Genomic DNA, 14323 nt, shown 5'->3' with positions numbered 1-14323 from the left:
ATCCTATAACCTAAGCAATATTACATACATTATTCAATTCTTGCCTTTTTTTAGCAGGAAACATCTTTATTAAACCATCACTTACTACAAAGGCATTTATATAAGTGAAAAACTACACCGACACAATCTTAGTTGCACACATTTTACATCACAAACCATACTGATGTACTCCCAGTTGCAGACATTGTACATCACTTATAATCTACCAAAATCTTTTTCAGTCAAACATTACATAGCTGATATAAGTCTTGCCACCTTTTAAATCTCATTACCCACTTGTATGTATTGTTCCCACAGTTCCCAATTTTTCCTATGTAGTTTGCTGCTACCCTTTTCTAAAGATCTCAGTTCGAGTTGTTTTATTGCTGTTACTATGTTCACTACTTCTAATGTAGTTGGTTTAGAATTTTGATTTCCATTGTCTAGTAATTGCTTTTTTAGCAGCCACCATTATTAGACACAGCAAGGTGTTATGATGCCTAGGCAATTCAGATTCTGTATAATAGCTCAGAAAAGACCAGTCTGCCCACCCAGCATCTCCAACAGTGCGTCCCACAGGGAATACTTTAAGTTCACCGCACTCCCGGAAAATATGTTCCCAATTACCTCTTTCTTCCTCGTCACACCTCCAACATTTGCCATCTGTCTGAGGAAAAATTCTCTGGTGTATACTTGGGGTATTGAGATATCTATGCAAACATTTCCAGGCAAAAATCCTAAATCTTTTAGATTTTGTTGCATACTTGGGAGACATACATATATCCTCCCATTATTTTGTTGTGAATTGCTTATCCAGTCTCTCTTCCCAATCCTTTCTAACCTCCTTTGATTGATTCTTATAGTTATCATGCAATATTTTATATGCTCTACTAATTATTCCTTTTTTAATGGCAGCTTCTGTTCTAGATTCTACTAAAAACTCTACCAGTGCTGGTCTTTCATTTAGGACCCCCCTATTTCTTTCTCTTGGCCTATACTCTCGTAATCAATCCGTGATATGGAGGGCAATCTTTAACCTGCAGTCCAAATAAATTCTTGGTGTCTTCCCATTCTATCATCTTGATGTTGGGCTACGCTTGTCAGGAAGTCCTACATGTTATGAATATTGCAACAGTGAAAATAAGGACATCTACTTTTATGGTAGGATTTTACACAGTTGTACTTTCAGATACAAGAAGAGCATTGATGAGACTGATATAGTTGCAGAATGGGTAAGGCAGCATGATTTCAAGTTTAATAAGAGCAAATATAAGACTTAACAATTCACAGGTTGTATTGTAACATCAGGGGGACTGAAATCTGGTCCAGGAAAAAAAGTCAGATCAGTTGAGTATGGCAAGGGCAGAAAATCGTGCATTACAGAGGTTTCTTGAGAATGGTATGGTATCTTGCAAAAGTTGGTACTTTAATGTCTGGGGTAACTATCCATCAAAGAAAGCTGTTCGAGCAAGATGTAACTTGAGAATGAAGCTGTGAACCAGAAGAGTTTTTAAATGCTTAAGAACCTAATTACAGATGTACACTAGCTTTAAAATCTTAACATGTAAGTAAGCCAATTATTTTACATGTAGCTGCCAGTTAGAATGGGGAAGGAGCTATGACCTGGAAGAAAATAGACCAGTTGCATAGAGATTTAGAGCATTTACAGACTCATCGAGGAATGCTTATATTCAAGAGATGTTCATCAGTAATAAGATATGACAGAGAAAAATGAAAGTATGGGAATGAAGTTCTGGTGGAAAGGTATCAGAAACCATTGCAAAGCATGTTCAGAATGTTTTAATACAAGACAAGACTGGAGAATATGTTAATTAATTAATTTACAGAAGTGTGATGCAAAAATGAAATACATACTAGGCAAAGAACCAGATCATTGTTTGCATTAATAAATGCAGCTTTTGAGTTAATGCAATCATGACCACATCCTGAACTGTCTATATACCTGATGGTAGATATATTGAGTAAAGCAAATTTACTAGAGAAGCGAGAGGAATCCTTATAAGAACTAGAACTTCAGGTGGTGAGGCAGTTACCAGTGACTGAGGAAGTAGTTAATTCCAAAGATGTACTGACATTGACCTAAAAATGCAGTGTTAAGGAGGCTGTGCATCTTTACATCTCAGAAGTGATCAGACAAGAAGGATAGATACAGCAGGTGCATGTGCAAATATTGCATTAAACTCTATATTCTCTAGACAGCAGATAGTTGATGTTCTATCTGAAAATAGTCCACGATACAAAAGACAGGAGTTCAGAAGAGTTGTTTGCAAGTGGGAATTCATACGTGTAAAATCCATTTCAAACTATCTTCAGTCTGATGTACAAGTTGGGAGACTAAACAGTGAATATTTTTATAAGGAGTTGTACCAGTACCTACGTGGATTGTCATCTTCTAATGTTTTAATATTAGAATAGTCTGTTGAGATTCCCAATTTCAGCATCTTATTTGTTAGATGCGGAAGGCTGAAAATAGATTATCTGCTTCAGTTATCTTACTGATGCCCAAATGTCAGTATGGAGTAATGAAATTTATTGAAGACAGTTTCACTTTGTGTAAGCTATAAAGGGAGGAAGCTGAAGTGGTTGGTCAAGTCAGCTGAACCAAGGTGCTGTGTTGCTCAGGGGGAAGATAGAAAGCTCTATAGGAGAAGTTGCAGACATTTGGGCAAGGAAGTTCAAGGAAGAAAAGCACCCATACTTCTCACAGTTTGTACTGTTGTAAAAAAGTAGAGAATGTTAAAATTGCCATATTCAGGAGTTAGTCTTCTGAACTCGTGCATACAAGTAAACTTAGAGTAACAAGAACTGTTTCTGTGAGAATACATGCCTAAAAGAAAGTCCGTCCATCGACAACCCCTTTTTCCCATTTTTGCACATGAGGTCAACAGTGGCAAGCATCTAGAGCCAAAGTGTACACCACCAGGCAGCTAGCCCTGGTGTGGTAGTTTTTCCACACTACACACACACACCTATCGCCAATTTAGAATGTCCTGTCCACCTTCTGCATGTCTGGAGGAAACCAGAGCACCTGGAGTAAACCCACACAAACACAGGGAGGAGATGCAGACTCCACACAGAAGGCACTCCAGCTGAGAATCAAACCGGGGAACCTCTTGTTGTGAGAATGTAGTCTAATGAAATATTCCAAATCTCGAAGAGCAATCAAGGAAACCAGCCACATATATGGACAGTACAGGATTTGGTCATGATTGCAGTGACTGAAAAGTTCCATCTATTAATGCAAATAAGGGTCTTACTTTAATGGAAAAAGCCCACGCAAAGTAATAACTAACCATATAGGTATTAAGACATTAACCTTTTTTATAGAGATCTCTGTTGCTTTTAATTTGTTGTGTCCCTTTTCAAGTTGCACAAATATTGTTACTAATGAAAAGATTTTGGTCCTCCTCAGTGTTCTTATCCCAGACTTTTTTCCTGGTCCCCAAAAAGGACGACGTGTCCTGACCAGTACTGTACTTGACCGGTTTGAATAGGTTTGTCTTGAAGAAGGAATTGTTAAATGCAACTCTTCCATTTATTTAAGATGGTGCTTGCATTCAACATCTGACAAAAGGATGCTTATGTCCACATCCCAAAAAGATCTTAACAGAGATCATTCCTGATATTCCAGCTAGCTCAGTATTATTCCCTTGATAACACCATAGGTTATGACACTGAAACTTCACTGACCTTTCTGTTGTGTCAGACTCGTTTGGTAAGCTTGTTTGCCTCTAGACATACAGTTTGGAATTTAGAATGTGATGACAGGTCCTGTTAACAGCGAACCACTACAGCAAGCAAGCAAGATAATACTCAAATGTTCTAGTCTACTTGTCTTAGATTCTCCTGGTCCCTTATGCAAGATTCCTAATGGCAAGCAGTGGGCTGTCAGGAACATCTGGAAACGATAGTTGGATTCCCTGTAAATAGCGATTTCACTCTTTTTTTTTTTTTTTAACATTTTTTTTTTCTGGTGGATGGATCCAGTCTGCTTTTTCTGTGAAGAGATGTCTCAAATTCCTCCTGCAGTGTCTCAGTAGCCGGCAAATTCTTTGGCTTATGCTTAGGGATCATACTTCAAATGGCATTTTGGTTCAGGGTAGCTAGTTTCAACATGGAAAATTTCTTCACATCCTTCTGAAATAAATTAAAGCTGTATTCAGAGCCTTGCCAGGATTTCAAAACAGTTTTGTTGTGGGTCACTTTCAGATCAATACAGGCAGTACCACAGTAACTGTTGTGCATCAAACAGTGTCATAGGATATTTTCATCTTTGCAAAGAGGCACTTCTGATCTAGCACTAGGCCACATCTCCCTGCATTGCAAAACAGTTGTCATTCTCTCTCAGCAGACATAACTCTGATTCAAGAATGGAAACTAGAGTAACTTGTTTTTGTTTTAGGGAGTTTACAAAACTGGATAGTATACCCGCGGTGGTGGTGCAGCGGTAGCATTGTCGCCTCACAGTAAGACGCTGTCCGGTTCGATTCTCAGCTAGAGCGTCTTCTGCGTGGAGACGTGTGTGAATGGGTGTACCTTCTTTGAAGGTTGTGTGTCAGGGCTGGTAACTCAGCACGTAAAAATCAACTACCAATCATTAGCAGACCAGAGTTCTGCTGTGGCGACCCCTAATCGGGAAAAGCCGAAAGACACAACAACAACAAAACTGGATAGTATCAGAGAAGGTCCTGTTGCATTTCATCTTGGCAGATAATTCTAGACAGTTTTTTTCTCCCTTGTTCTTCATGAGGATGTATGGAAGCTGGATGCCTTCTCTTTTCCATGGAATTAAGCTCTACTGTATGCCTTTCCTTTAGTTTTGAGAATACTTTTCAAGGCAAAAGTGGACAGAGACAGCTTTATTCTCATAACTCATGCAAAACCACCTTGTTTTACTTTTTCTGTTGATGAATTGTCTTCCATGTACTTTTGCCCATACATAGGACCCAGGTTCTTAATGATTTCAGCAGCAGAATTCTACTCTGCAATTTTAAAATATTTTGTTCTGCTTGGAAGACAGAATTTTGATTCCGAACAGTAATTCCTTTTCTTGTCAGGATGCCTGTATACAGCTGCAGCATTCTTAGTGGTAGCTAGTTTTGCAGTCTGTTAATCCATTTCACTTTCTGTTTTTGGGACATCCACTTTCTGACTTACCACCATCCCAGCTACAAAAAAAAAAAAACAGAACACTCCTATAATCAGACTGCATGTTTTACTGTTTGGCATCATGGTAAGACACATTTACCCTTCTATCAACTGAACTGACTTACACCTGAGAATCAGATAACAGCTGCATTTCGCTCACAAACATTTATATTTACACAACACTCCCTTCTTTTCTAATGCCGTGAATGGATGGCTGAATTAATGTGTTCTTGGAACACACAATGACACTGGGAAACTAGTTCAGATCCCCTATTACAGCAACAAAATATGTGAAAAATTGACTCTGATGCCATTTTCACCCGAAAAGCATGATTCAGAAGTAAAATCAAGGAACATTTTTGAACAAATGAAAATATCCCTATGCAAAAGCAGAAATCCAGCCTACCCTGTATCTTTACTTTCTTTCAGTAAGCTAACTTTTTTCCATTTAGTAGATCATTAATCTCCTCTCTGTTGGGTATTTGTTGGTTTTGGATTTTTGCGCAGTGGAGTAACTAGTGTATGCTGTGTATAGTACATTTAAAATGTGCATGTGAACAAAACTGCAGAAAAAAATGTTGGAGGAATTAAAACTTAGTGGTGTATGAATTGCTGTGCATTTTTCACATTCAAGTAATTGTTTAATGTACTGTTGTATATAAAATGACATAATGTAGTGCTGTACTCATTTTGTTTTCAGGAGATAAATATGGGTCAGAGATGCTCTGATACCAGGGGCATTACATTTGAAGATGTGAGAGTGCCAAAGGAAAATGTTCTTATTGGTGAAGGAGTCGGATTCAAAATTGCTATGGGAGCTTTTGATAAAACCAGGCCGCCGGTAAGTATATATATATATATAAAAAAAAAGTCTGCAGTGAATTTAAAGTTAAGTAATACAAGCATGTGGCACTTTATGAACAATCATAAAAAATAGCTCTTAGCTCAGTGAAGAAGAGGGGTAAAGCAAGTTCAACTAACTGCTTGGATGCTGGAAAAGCCTGGTGGGAGAGGATGGGGGTGAGCAGCTGACTCTGGCTCATCCATCATGGGGGGTGGAAGTGATGGTTTCAGTTGGCCATTTGCCACGTTCAAGCAGATGCTTGCAAGCAATGATTCTGGGTACAGACCAGGGATTTTAGCTCGGTCCTCAAGACCAGCAGCTGTGGCATTGATGTGTGTGCCATTGCCTGAGATCAGAACCACATCTCTGTTAGTTTGGACTAATGCTGATCCGTCTATTCCAAGATTTTCAATTCTGGGTTTCGGTATCTCTGTTGTATCGCTTTCTTGGTGTGGTCTATATTGTTGGCCTGTCCTTACTATCAAGGACATTGTTGGGCTCAATTGAAGTGCTGTAGCTATTATTGCAGGGGCTCCCCTGGAGCTTGTTTCATGGGTGGTCTCTCCCTTTGTCCCATTCCATAAGATGTCTGCCTCAGGAAGTGCTTCCCATCTCCAGGTCAAGGAACTGCAGGACCTCCTGCACTGTTGCCGTGAATCTGAGCTTGTGTATGTCCAAAGATGATGGCCAGAAGGACCTGTAACAGTAAACATCTTGACATCCTTCTCAAGTCTTTCAAGCTACATTCACATTTGTGGAAGTCCTAGAAGTGATGCTAAAGAAGGGGATAGGCCTGTGAGTAACCCTTAAGCTTTGGAGAAGGCCATTCAGTCACTCTCTTCACCAACTCCGATACTCCATCTGTCACCTGTTTAGTGTGGCTGCTATGGTGGTTTATCAAGAGCTGAATGTGACTTTTCCAGTCTCTCTGGATAACTCTGAACATCATAAAGTTCCAGCTGCAGCCCATACAGTGCCTGAGGTTCATAGTTTGTGTGATGGACACATGGTGTGAGGCCAGCCTACTTGCAGAATAAATTCCTCCCATAAGTAACACAATTTCCAGTATCTGTCAGTCATTGGCAGTGTTGGCACCTCTTGTGACACAGGTAGCTGAGGCTTGGAGCAGCTACTGTATTTCTCCTTCCTTATTCAAGGTACCACATGTAGGTCATGCAGGGGACCTTTCGAACATAATTGTTTGGAAACCCTTTCCACTCAGATCTAGATCTAGAGCAATGCAATTTGTCACAGGCATCTTTCATGGTGGTTTACCAACAACAACCTTTCCATAAGCTAGCCCCTTTGTCCTTCCCAATCCACTGGCAGCAGTCACCACAGACACTTCAGCTCAAGGGTGGAGGTGATTGTCAGAGGGGAAAGGTGTCTGATTACAAATAGAGGCTGCACATCAGTGTCCTGGAGGTTTAGGACACTTCTTACACTGCAGGTACCTCAGAATTTCCTTCCTCGTGGAGTGTTTGCCATCTGCAATGACAAGATGATAGTGGTGTGATACATCAGTAAACAATATGGGGGGAGCTTTTTCTACCCCATTTGTCAAGTATAGATGAGACTGTGTAGGTGGACTGTTGTCTTGCAATTGCGTTTCCATCACTGTCCATATTCCTGAAGATGTCAGCTGTTTAGTATACCAGCTCAACAGTCACCTGCTGGTGCCACACAAGTATTATCTCAGCTGTAAGATAAGTGGTTTTTTGTCCTTTGCCGTATGCAGCGACAAAGTTTCCCTGATATCTCCATCAGATCAGCAATCCAGGAATGCCTTTGTCCAGGTGTGGCTTCTGGGACATCTTTATTTTATGTCTCCCATTCCATTTCCAACTTTTTGTTTTTCAGACACCATGAGCAAAGAAAGCCAGAGTCCTTCTCATAGCCCCCTATTTAGGGTCGGCAAATGTGGTTTCAGCTGCTTTGGCCTTACCTCCTGGAGAAGCCTCTCAGGTTGAGACCCATCAGGACCCTCCTCACTTCACCCTTCCAAGAGCCTCATCCAGAACTTCGTTATTTCAGACTGACCACTTTGTATCTACAAGTCTGATATCTAGCAACCCAGCTTACCCTGATAAGAATGTTGAAAGACACATGGATGCATTTTGGTATGGGCAGTGGAGTGAGGCATGAATCCCTACTTTGCCCTACTGCCTAATATCTTTAACCTGGGGTTAAAAGTTTTGTTTTTTGGCTGCAATTTCAGTTTCCATTTGAGTATTCAGTTTGTTGACCTCCCATAAGGATTATTGTTGTTGAGCCCCCCCCCCCCCCACCCATTAATGAACCTGTTCCTCCATGGAGATTTGAATTTTAAACAGCTGCAGCAACTGACCCTGCCTTCCTTTGTGTCATCATCATGGGCAGAAGTTTTGGTTATGCATTTCTGAACATAGGCTTTGTATGTTGATTGATTGTATTTATTGCCGATGTGATCTTTTCTGTCCAGATTCAACTTGTGGATTATCAGATCTGAATCTAATCTGAGACTGGCCAAATCCAAGAGACTTCAGCTGTCTGAGCTCTGCTTCCTGTACCTGTAATGCCTAGCACTAACTAGCAACCTTCAGATCTCGTTTGGTGCTTCCAGGACTGCAACTTAGTCTTGAACTCCATTGGAGTTGTATTGACTTTGTTGACTTCATGTGCCACTTATATTTGTGCCTGTTCTTACCACTTATATTTGTGCCTGTTCTTTTTTGCCCTTCTTTCTTTTCAGTTAAGTGATTTGCTTGGTCGGTCTGATTGGTTGAGAGTTTGTGACCTGTTGAGTTGGAGCAGCTGATGCAATTCTTCCTGCAAACCCAGATGCAGTAAAGCTTAATTCCTTCAGCCTTGGCTCCTCAACCTAGGTCTCCACTTCATCCAGTGTATTTCCTGCCTTGGGCCCGATGACACCAGGGTTTTCTGAGCTGGTGGACTTGTCTCCAATGGGGTCAAAGCTGAGGCTGTGGGCTGTTTTATCTCATATCCCTGCCTTGGCTTTCTTGATTCTAGCTGTCTCAGAGCCAAGCAGACCTCAGAGCCGACCATTCCGGTACAGAGTTGGTGGGTTAGGTTCAGTAGTTCTGGTCTCCAAACTATTTCTTCCTCTCTGTACTTTCGCGCTCAACAACTAGGTTTCAGCATCTCCATCAGGGCAGGTAGGAACGGCTCCAGAATCTAGCATGTCCTTGGAGTCTTTGGATCCTGGGGATGCTGGCTCCAGGTTTTCAGATTCTGCCTCTGCCTTCAACATTGTAGAGAGTATGTTTTCCCATCAGGAGGCAGAGTGATCAGTGCCTACTGGCATCCTTCCCCTCCCGTTCATCTGTTTCTGTGGACATATATCAGTCTACTCTGGGGCAGCCAGCTCCGATTAGCCTCCAGGCTACCCTGCATCCAGAGCCCTTGGTCTCTTTTGCTTCCTTGCCAGGTTCTCCCAGTTGGGAAGGTTTTGATAAGTGGCAGTGCAAGAGAAGCATCTGGATTTTCTGGAGTAATCACCTGGGAAGGAGAGAGGTCCCCATAATTCCGCTGAGATGACACCCTCTTTTGGCAACCTTTATAGAGCTGCTCCATCAGCATAGGGGTTGAACAGCCAGAGCCCTGTCTCTGGAGGAATCGGGGTTTCTGGAGGTTTTTGGGGTGGTACTGTCCTTGTCCTGGATGGTCCCTGTTCAGAACAGACTTATTGGGTTGATGTCTCTGAGAGCCTGTAGAGAGCCCAAAGTGGTTCTTAGGTTGGTACTAGGCTATCGGCCCTAGGGCCTATACAAGCCTAGCCATAACAATTCCCTGGCTATTTCTTCCCACACTATTTACTTCACTGGACCCCTGTCTAGCAGGGTGACTGACGTGATCCCCAGGGTGAATTTCCTTTCTCCCATCCAATCGTCAAGGTTCCTTTTGAAGAGGGTCAAGGAGGCACTCTGCTTGACATGTATGGGCAGTCTATTCCAGAGTCTGGGGAGTCTCTGGGTCATGAACCTATCCCTCCAGCATGTTTTGTTTATTGTGATGACAATGATCCCCGGAGCGTGGGGCTCTGAGGGATTGGGATTTCTTTAAGTGTAGCATGTCCAACAGCTCTGGGTTTGACATGGCCTTGTATGTTAAGCAGAGATCGCTACTGAGTAGACGATATGCGACAGAGTATAGCTGGAGCTTTTTCAGGCGGTCAGCATAGGGCATCTGCTTTGGGCCTGTGATTTTTTTAGTGAGGTATTTCTGTGGTCTTTCCAGTTGTTGCAGATGTCTTGAGTGGTACATACCAAATGGGGCATTATATTCTATAATGGGTCTAATGAGGGATGAGTACAGTGGGACAATAACCTCTTTTTTTTCTGGATGAAAAGCCCTTAGTGATGAGGTGTGCCACATAGAAGGATTTCCTGACTGTTGTGGCGATGTGGTTATTGAAGATGAGACCAGTGTCCACCTGTGTCCCTAAGTCTTTTATCACACTTTCAATGTTTAGTGTACTGCCACCTATGTGGTAATTCACGGGTACATGTTTTTTCCCAAAGGGGATAACTATACATTTCTTGGCATTGAGCATGAGCCCATGGCTCTGGCACTAAGCATCTGTTTCTGCAAGGCCCTTTTGTAGAGTATCCACATCATTTGGGGGATTCAATAATGGCTCCCAGTTTGCAGACATCTGGAACTTTGTTAGCCAGAGTCCCTTAGTGTTGGCCTGTACTTCAGAGAAGTAGATGCCAAACAAGAGTGGTCCTAGGACTGAACCCTGAGGTACTTCATTTGTCACTTGTCTGGAGCTGGATTTGGAGTCAGCTACTTTTACAGTGTGGGTTCTGTCAGTAAACCAGTTGGCAACCCATCGAGTGACATAGGGATTAATGCCCAGCTTAGTAAGTTTATCTATGATTCCAGAGTGGGGGATGGTGTCAAAGGCCTTGGCAAGGTCCAGATAGGCTGTGTGGACTGCCTTACCCTCATCCACGGCTCTGGAGACTGATTCGAAGAAGTCAGTCAGGTTCAGGAGACAAGATCAGCCCTTCACGAAACCAAACTGGGTGTGATCCAGTGTTTGAAGGTTGCCAATGTCTTTGTTTATAAGTTCCATGATAATACGTTCCTTGGCCTTGCAGATCAGGCTCGTCAGACTGATGGGGTGGTAGTTCCCGGAATCCAAGTTGGATCCCCTCTTCTGGAGTGGGATAACTGTAGCTGTGCGCCACTCAGTGGGCATGAAGCCTGAGGTGAGGGTATGATTAAACATGGCACTTAGGTGAGGTGCCAGTTCATTTTGTAGTTCATGTAGTACACAGCCCGGGATGTCATCTGGTCCCATGGATGCTGTATTCTTAGCTTTGGAGAATGTGTTTTTTTACCTGTGTGGCCGTTATTACCGGTGGAACCTTTCCCCAAGAAACATGACCTATTTTTAACCCCTCCAATGGACCTTCAGCACTGGAGTTAGGGTCCCACCTGACATCTCAGAAGAATGTTCATCGGTACAACCCCCTCCACACACACACACACACACACACACCAAAAATAGGGAGTCTAAAGCATTGGACTGGTTGGAGAATTGCTCCTATACATCAGCCACTTTTGTTCTGAGGGCATTAAATTACCTTGCCCACTTGATGCTACTTTGGAGAAGAATTAGAGTCTTAGAAGACTGTGGAGACTTGGTTGTCCTCCTTGCAGTCTGTCGCTAACTTATCCATGCATCTGCTCTGTAATGCTTCAGATGGCAAGTCCAGGGCTGCAGATGCTGGCATCACCATGGGTCACCATGCTTGGATGAGACTGTGTCATTTTGCAGACTGTTCCAAGGCATCCGGTCTTCAGGCTGAAAGTTAAAGACCCCTTGACCAAGAGTGAACAGGATGGGAAGACGTAGTCTGCCATCAGATTGAGTTTTGCTGCCCCCCCCCCCCCAGTAGACTTTCTGCAGGAATCAGAAAGAGGGTAAGTGCCTTTTTTTTCCTGAAAAGTACATTAGCCTTTTCAAGATGCTCATATAGAAGATCCCCCCACCGTGGCAGGAAGGGCGGGATAACCAGAATGGATGACCTCCACATGGCAGAGGTGGTCCACAGAATCAAGGCTTCCATAGAGGTTTCTCTGGAAGGCCCTTCCAGCGCACCCGAATAGTTGCTTGACTGTCCTACTCTGGAAGCAGTTTGCTTTTATTTGGCTCTGCACCCAGAAGCTTGGGAGGCCATCACCTCAGATGCTTGGGTGTTACAGGTCGTATCCAAAAGTTAAACAATTCCATTTTTATTCCCCCCCCCAAAAGAGTATGCAAAAATACCTTGCAGATATGTCACACAGAGAAGGTTCGCAGTTGTTGAAATCAAAAAGCTGTTATAAAGTCAAGTCATCCAGGAAGTCTCACAGACCAACGTGGATCCAGGGTGATAGTTCATACTTGTCCTTCCTAACTTTCATTCCTAAAGTTGCTAGTCAGAGTAATACTAATCAGACTGTTAATTGTCCCATTTTTGTTGAAGTTTTAGTAGCAGTGACCAGGAGAGGCCATCATTTAGCCATCAGTGATAGTTTGCATTTTTTTTATTTTCTTCCTCTCCTTAACTCAGCTAGACCTACAATAGACTGTCCAGTGAGGTTGTCCCTTCTCTTTTGCAAGAGGCATTCCCTCCATGCAGCCCTGCCCATGCCTTGGAAGCACAAGCAATGGCCTCACTACTTTTCCCCAGTGAGGTTGCGCTACCCCAGGCCTCTGTGTGCATGACTATGCCTGCCACATTCCCACCCACTTAGTAGAGGTTAGTGTACTATGCCATCTCCTTCTTTCATCCTCATTGCTTGGCTTTTCTAGTCTCAGGGCCAGTAAATGAGCTCTGCTTGCCTGGGCCACAGTAGGGACTCCATCTGACTGTGCCATGGTGACAGTTGCCCATTTTCTTTAACTGTTCAAACAGAAATGAATATCTGCGCCATTGTGTAGATGTTCCTAGACAACTGTGGTTTTACCTGCGTCTTACAAAGAACTTGAGGAAGAACGTGTAGATTTGTATTAATTACAACTAATAAACCTGGGTGCAAACTCTCTAATGCAACTTTGTCTATTTTAAGTTTATTTGGAACATGGCAAAGCTTTACAGGACAGCATATATTACAGTCAAGTAGATCAATAACCTCCTCCTCTTGTAGGTGGTGATTGTGCAGCAGCTACTTGGGCCTAGCTGCCCATATAGTCAAGACTTTACAAGATGGATGTAATCTCCAGGTCTTGTAATACCTTCAGGACACTGTCATTCTCTCTATCCTGTTGCTGGGGACTCTGTCCTAACAGGAGGATGAACTAGACCATGCCAGATACAAATATTGTGGACTTAGCATAATGATGCATCTTCAGGATTGTGGTTCATCCTCTACAGTACCCACCTGCCAGTCCTGCAGGATGGAGGTGTAGATTTGGTTATAGAGATGTGGACTGATATGCATTTTTTCTCTTAGAGCAGTTATCCACATCCGGGCAGGATGAAGGTGTACACAATTATGGGATTTGGGAGGGCTAATGCTGCCTGGGAAAGTTTAGATTCAGTGTTGAGGCACTTATGAGGTAATGCTGCAGTCTTTGCAATGCAGAAAGATGAACCATGAACCGTGGCCATGCATATCTATCTTTATGGTAAGTACACAACTATCTTTGAAGGCAGATTGAGTGATTGTATTTTAAGGGTATTTAACGTTAAAGCCTAACATGAACTGAGAATTGCTACGCTTAATGTAGGCTCACTGACAGGACGCAGCTTGTAAGTGGGGTGACATGATATTGAGGAGGCTGGACATCCTATGTATCCAAGAGATGAGATGGAAGGGCAGTGCAGCAAAGCCACTTGGCTTGGAATCCAGACTCTACTACTGCAAGGGGGCAGGCTAGAAGTGGTGTAGGAACTGCGGTGAGAGAGAGGCTTCAGAAGGCAATGAAGGATATCATCAGAATTAATGACACTCATGACAATCAGACTCCAGTATAATGATAGGGCAGTACTCATAACCTCAGCGTATGCCCCACAGTAGGGTTGTGAAAGTGAGGAAAAGAGTGCATTCAGACAGCAGTTGCAGGACCTACTAAAGCAGGCCAACATGAATTGGTGTTGATAATGGGTGACTTGAATGCACATATCGGGACAGACAGAACAGGACATGAGGACTGCCTGGGTCCACATGGGTGGGGCAACAGGAATAAAGAAGAAGAAGCCATTCTAGACTTCTGTCTGGCAAATGGCTTATTAGTAGCCAACACATGGCTACTCTTGTATGTGATCTTGTGACTGCCTCTCTTTCTGAACCAACATGCAACTCGGGTAGACTTCCTTCTAGTAAGGAAAAGCC

General features: G+C 42.8%; 1 protein-coding gene across 3 annotated transcripts in view; it reads left to right on the top strand.

The window, feature by feature from the left end:
- The window catches only part of ACADM (acyl-CoA dehydrogenase medium chain), a 633245-nt gene that overhangs the window by 365986 nt on the left and 252936 nt on the right, over positions 1-14323 (top strand). For all 3 annotated transcript variants that reach the window (XM_044085786.1, XM_044085785.1, XM_044085787.1), the window contains one exon: positions 5849-5989. In XM_044085786.1, the coding sequence (XP_043941721.1) occupies positions 5849-5989 (141 nt within the window). The remainder of the gene's footprint in view (positions 1-5848; positions 5990-14323) is intronic.

The sequence above is a fragment of the Protopterus annectens genome, chromosome 10.part0, assembly GCF_019279795.1.
Source record: "Protopterus annectens isolate FY-2018-M chromosome 10.part0, PAN1.0, whole genome shotgun sequence".
Classification (NCBI taxonomy): domain Eukaryota; kingdom Metazoa; phylum Chordata; order Ceratodontiformes; family Protopteridae; genus Protopterus; species Protopterus annectens.
The sequence above is the reverse complement of the archived record's forward strand: the minus strand, read 5'-3'. Positions and strand labels throughout refer to the sequence as shown.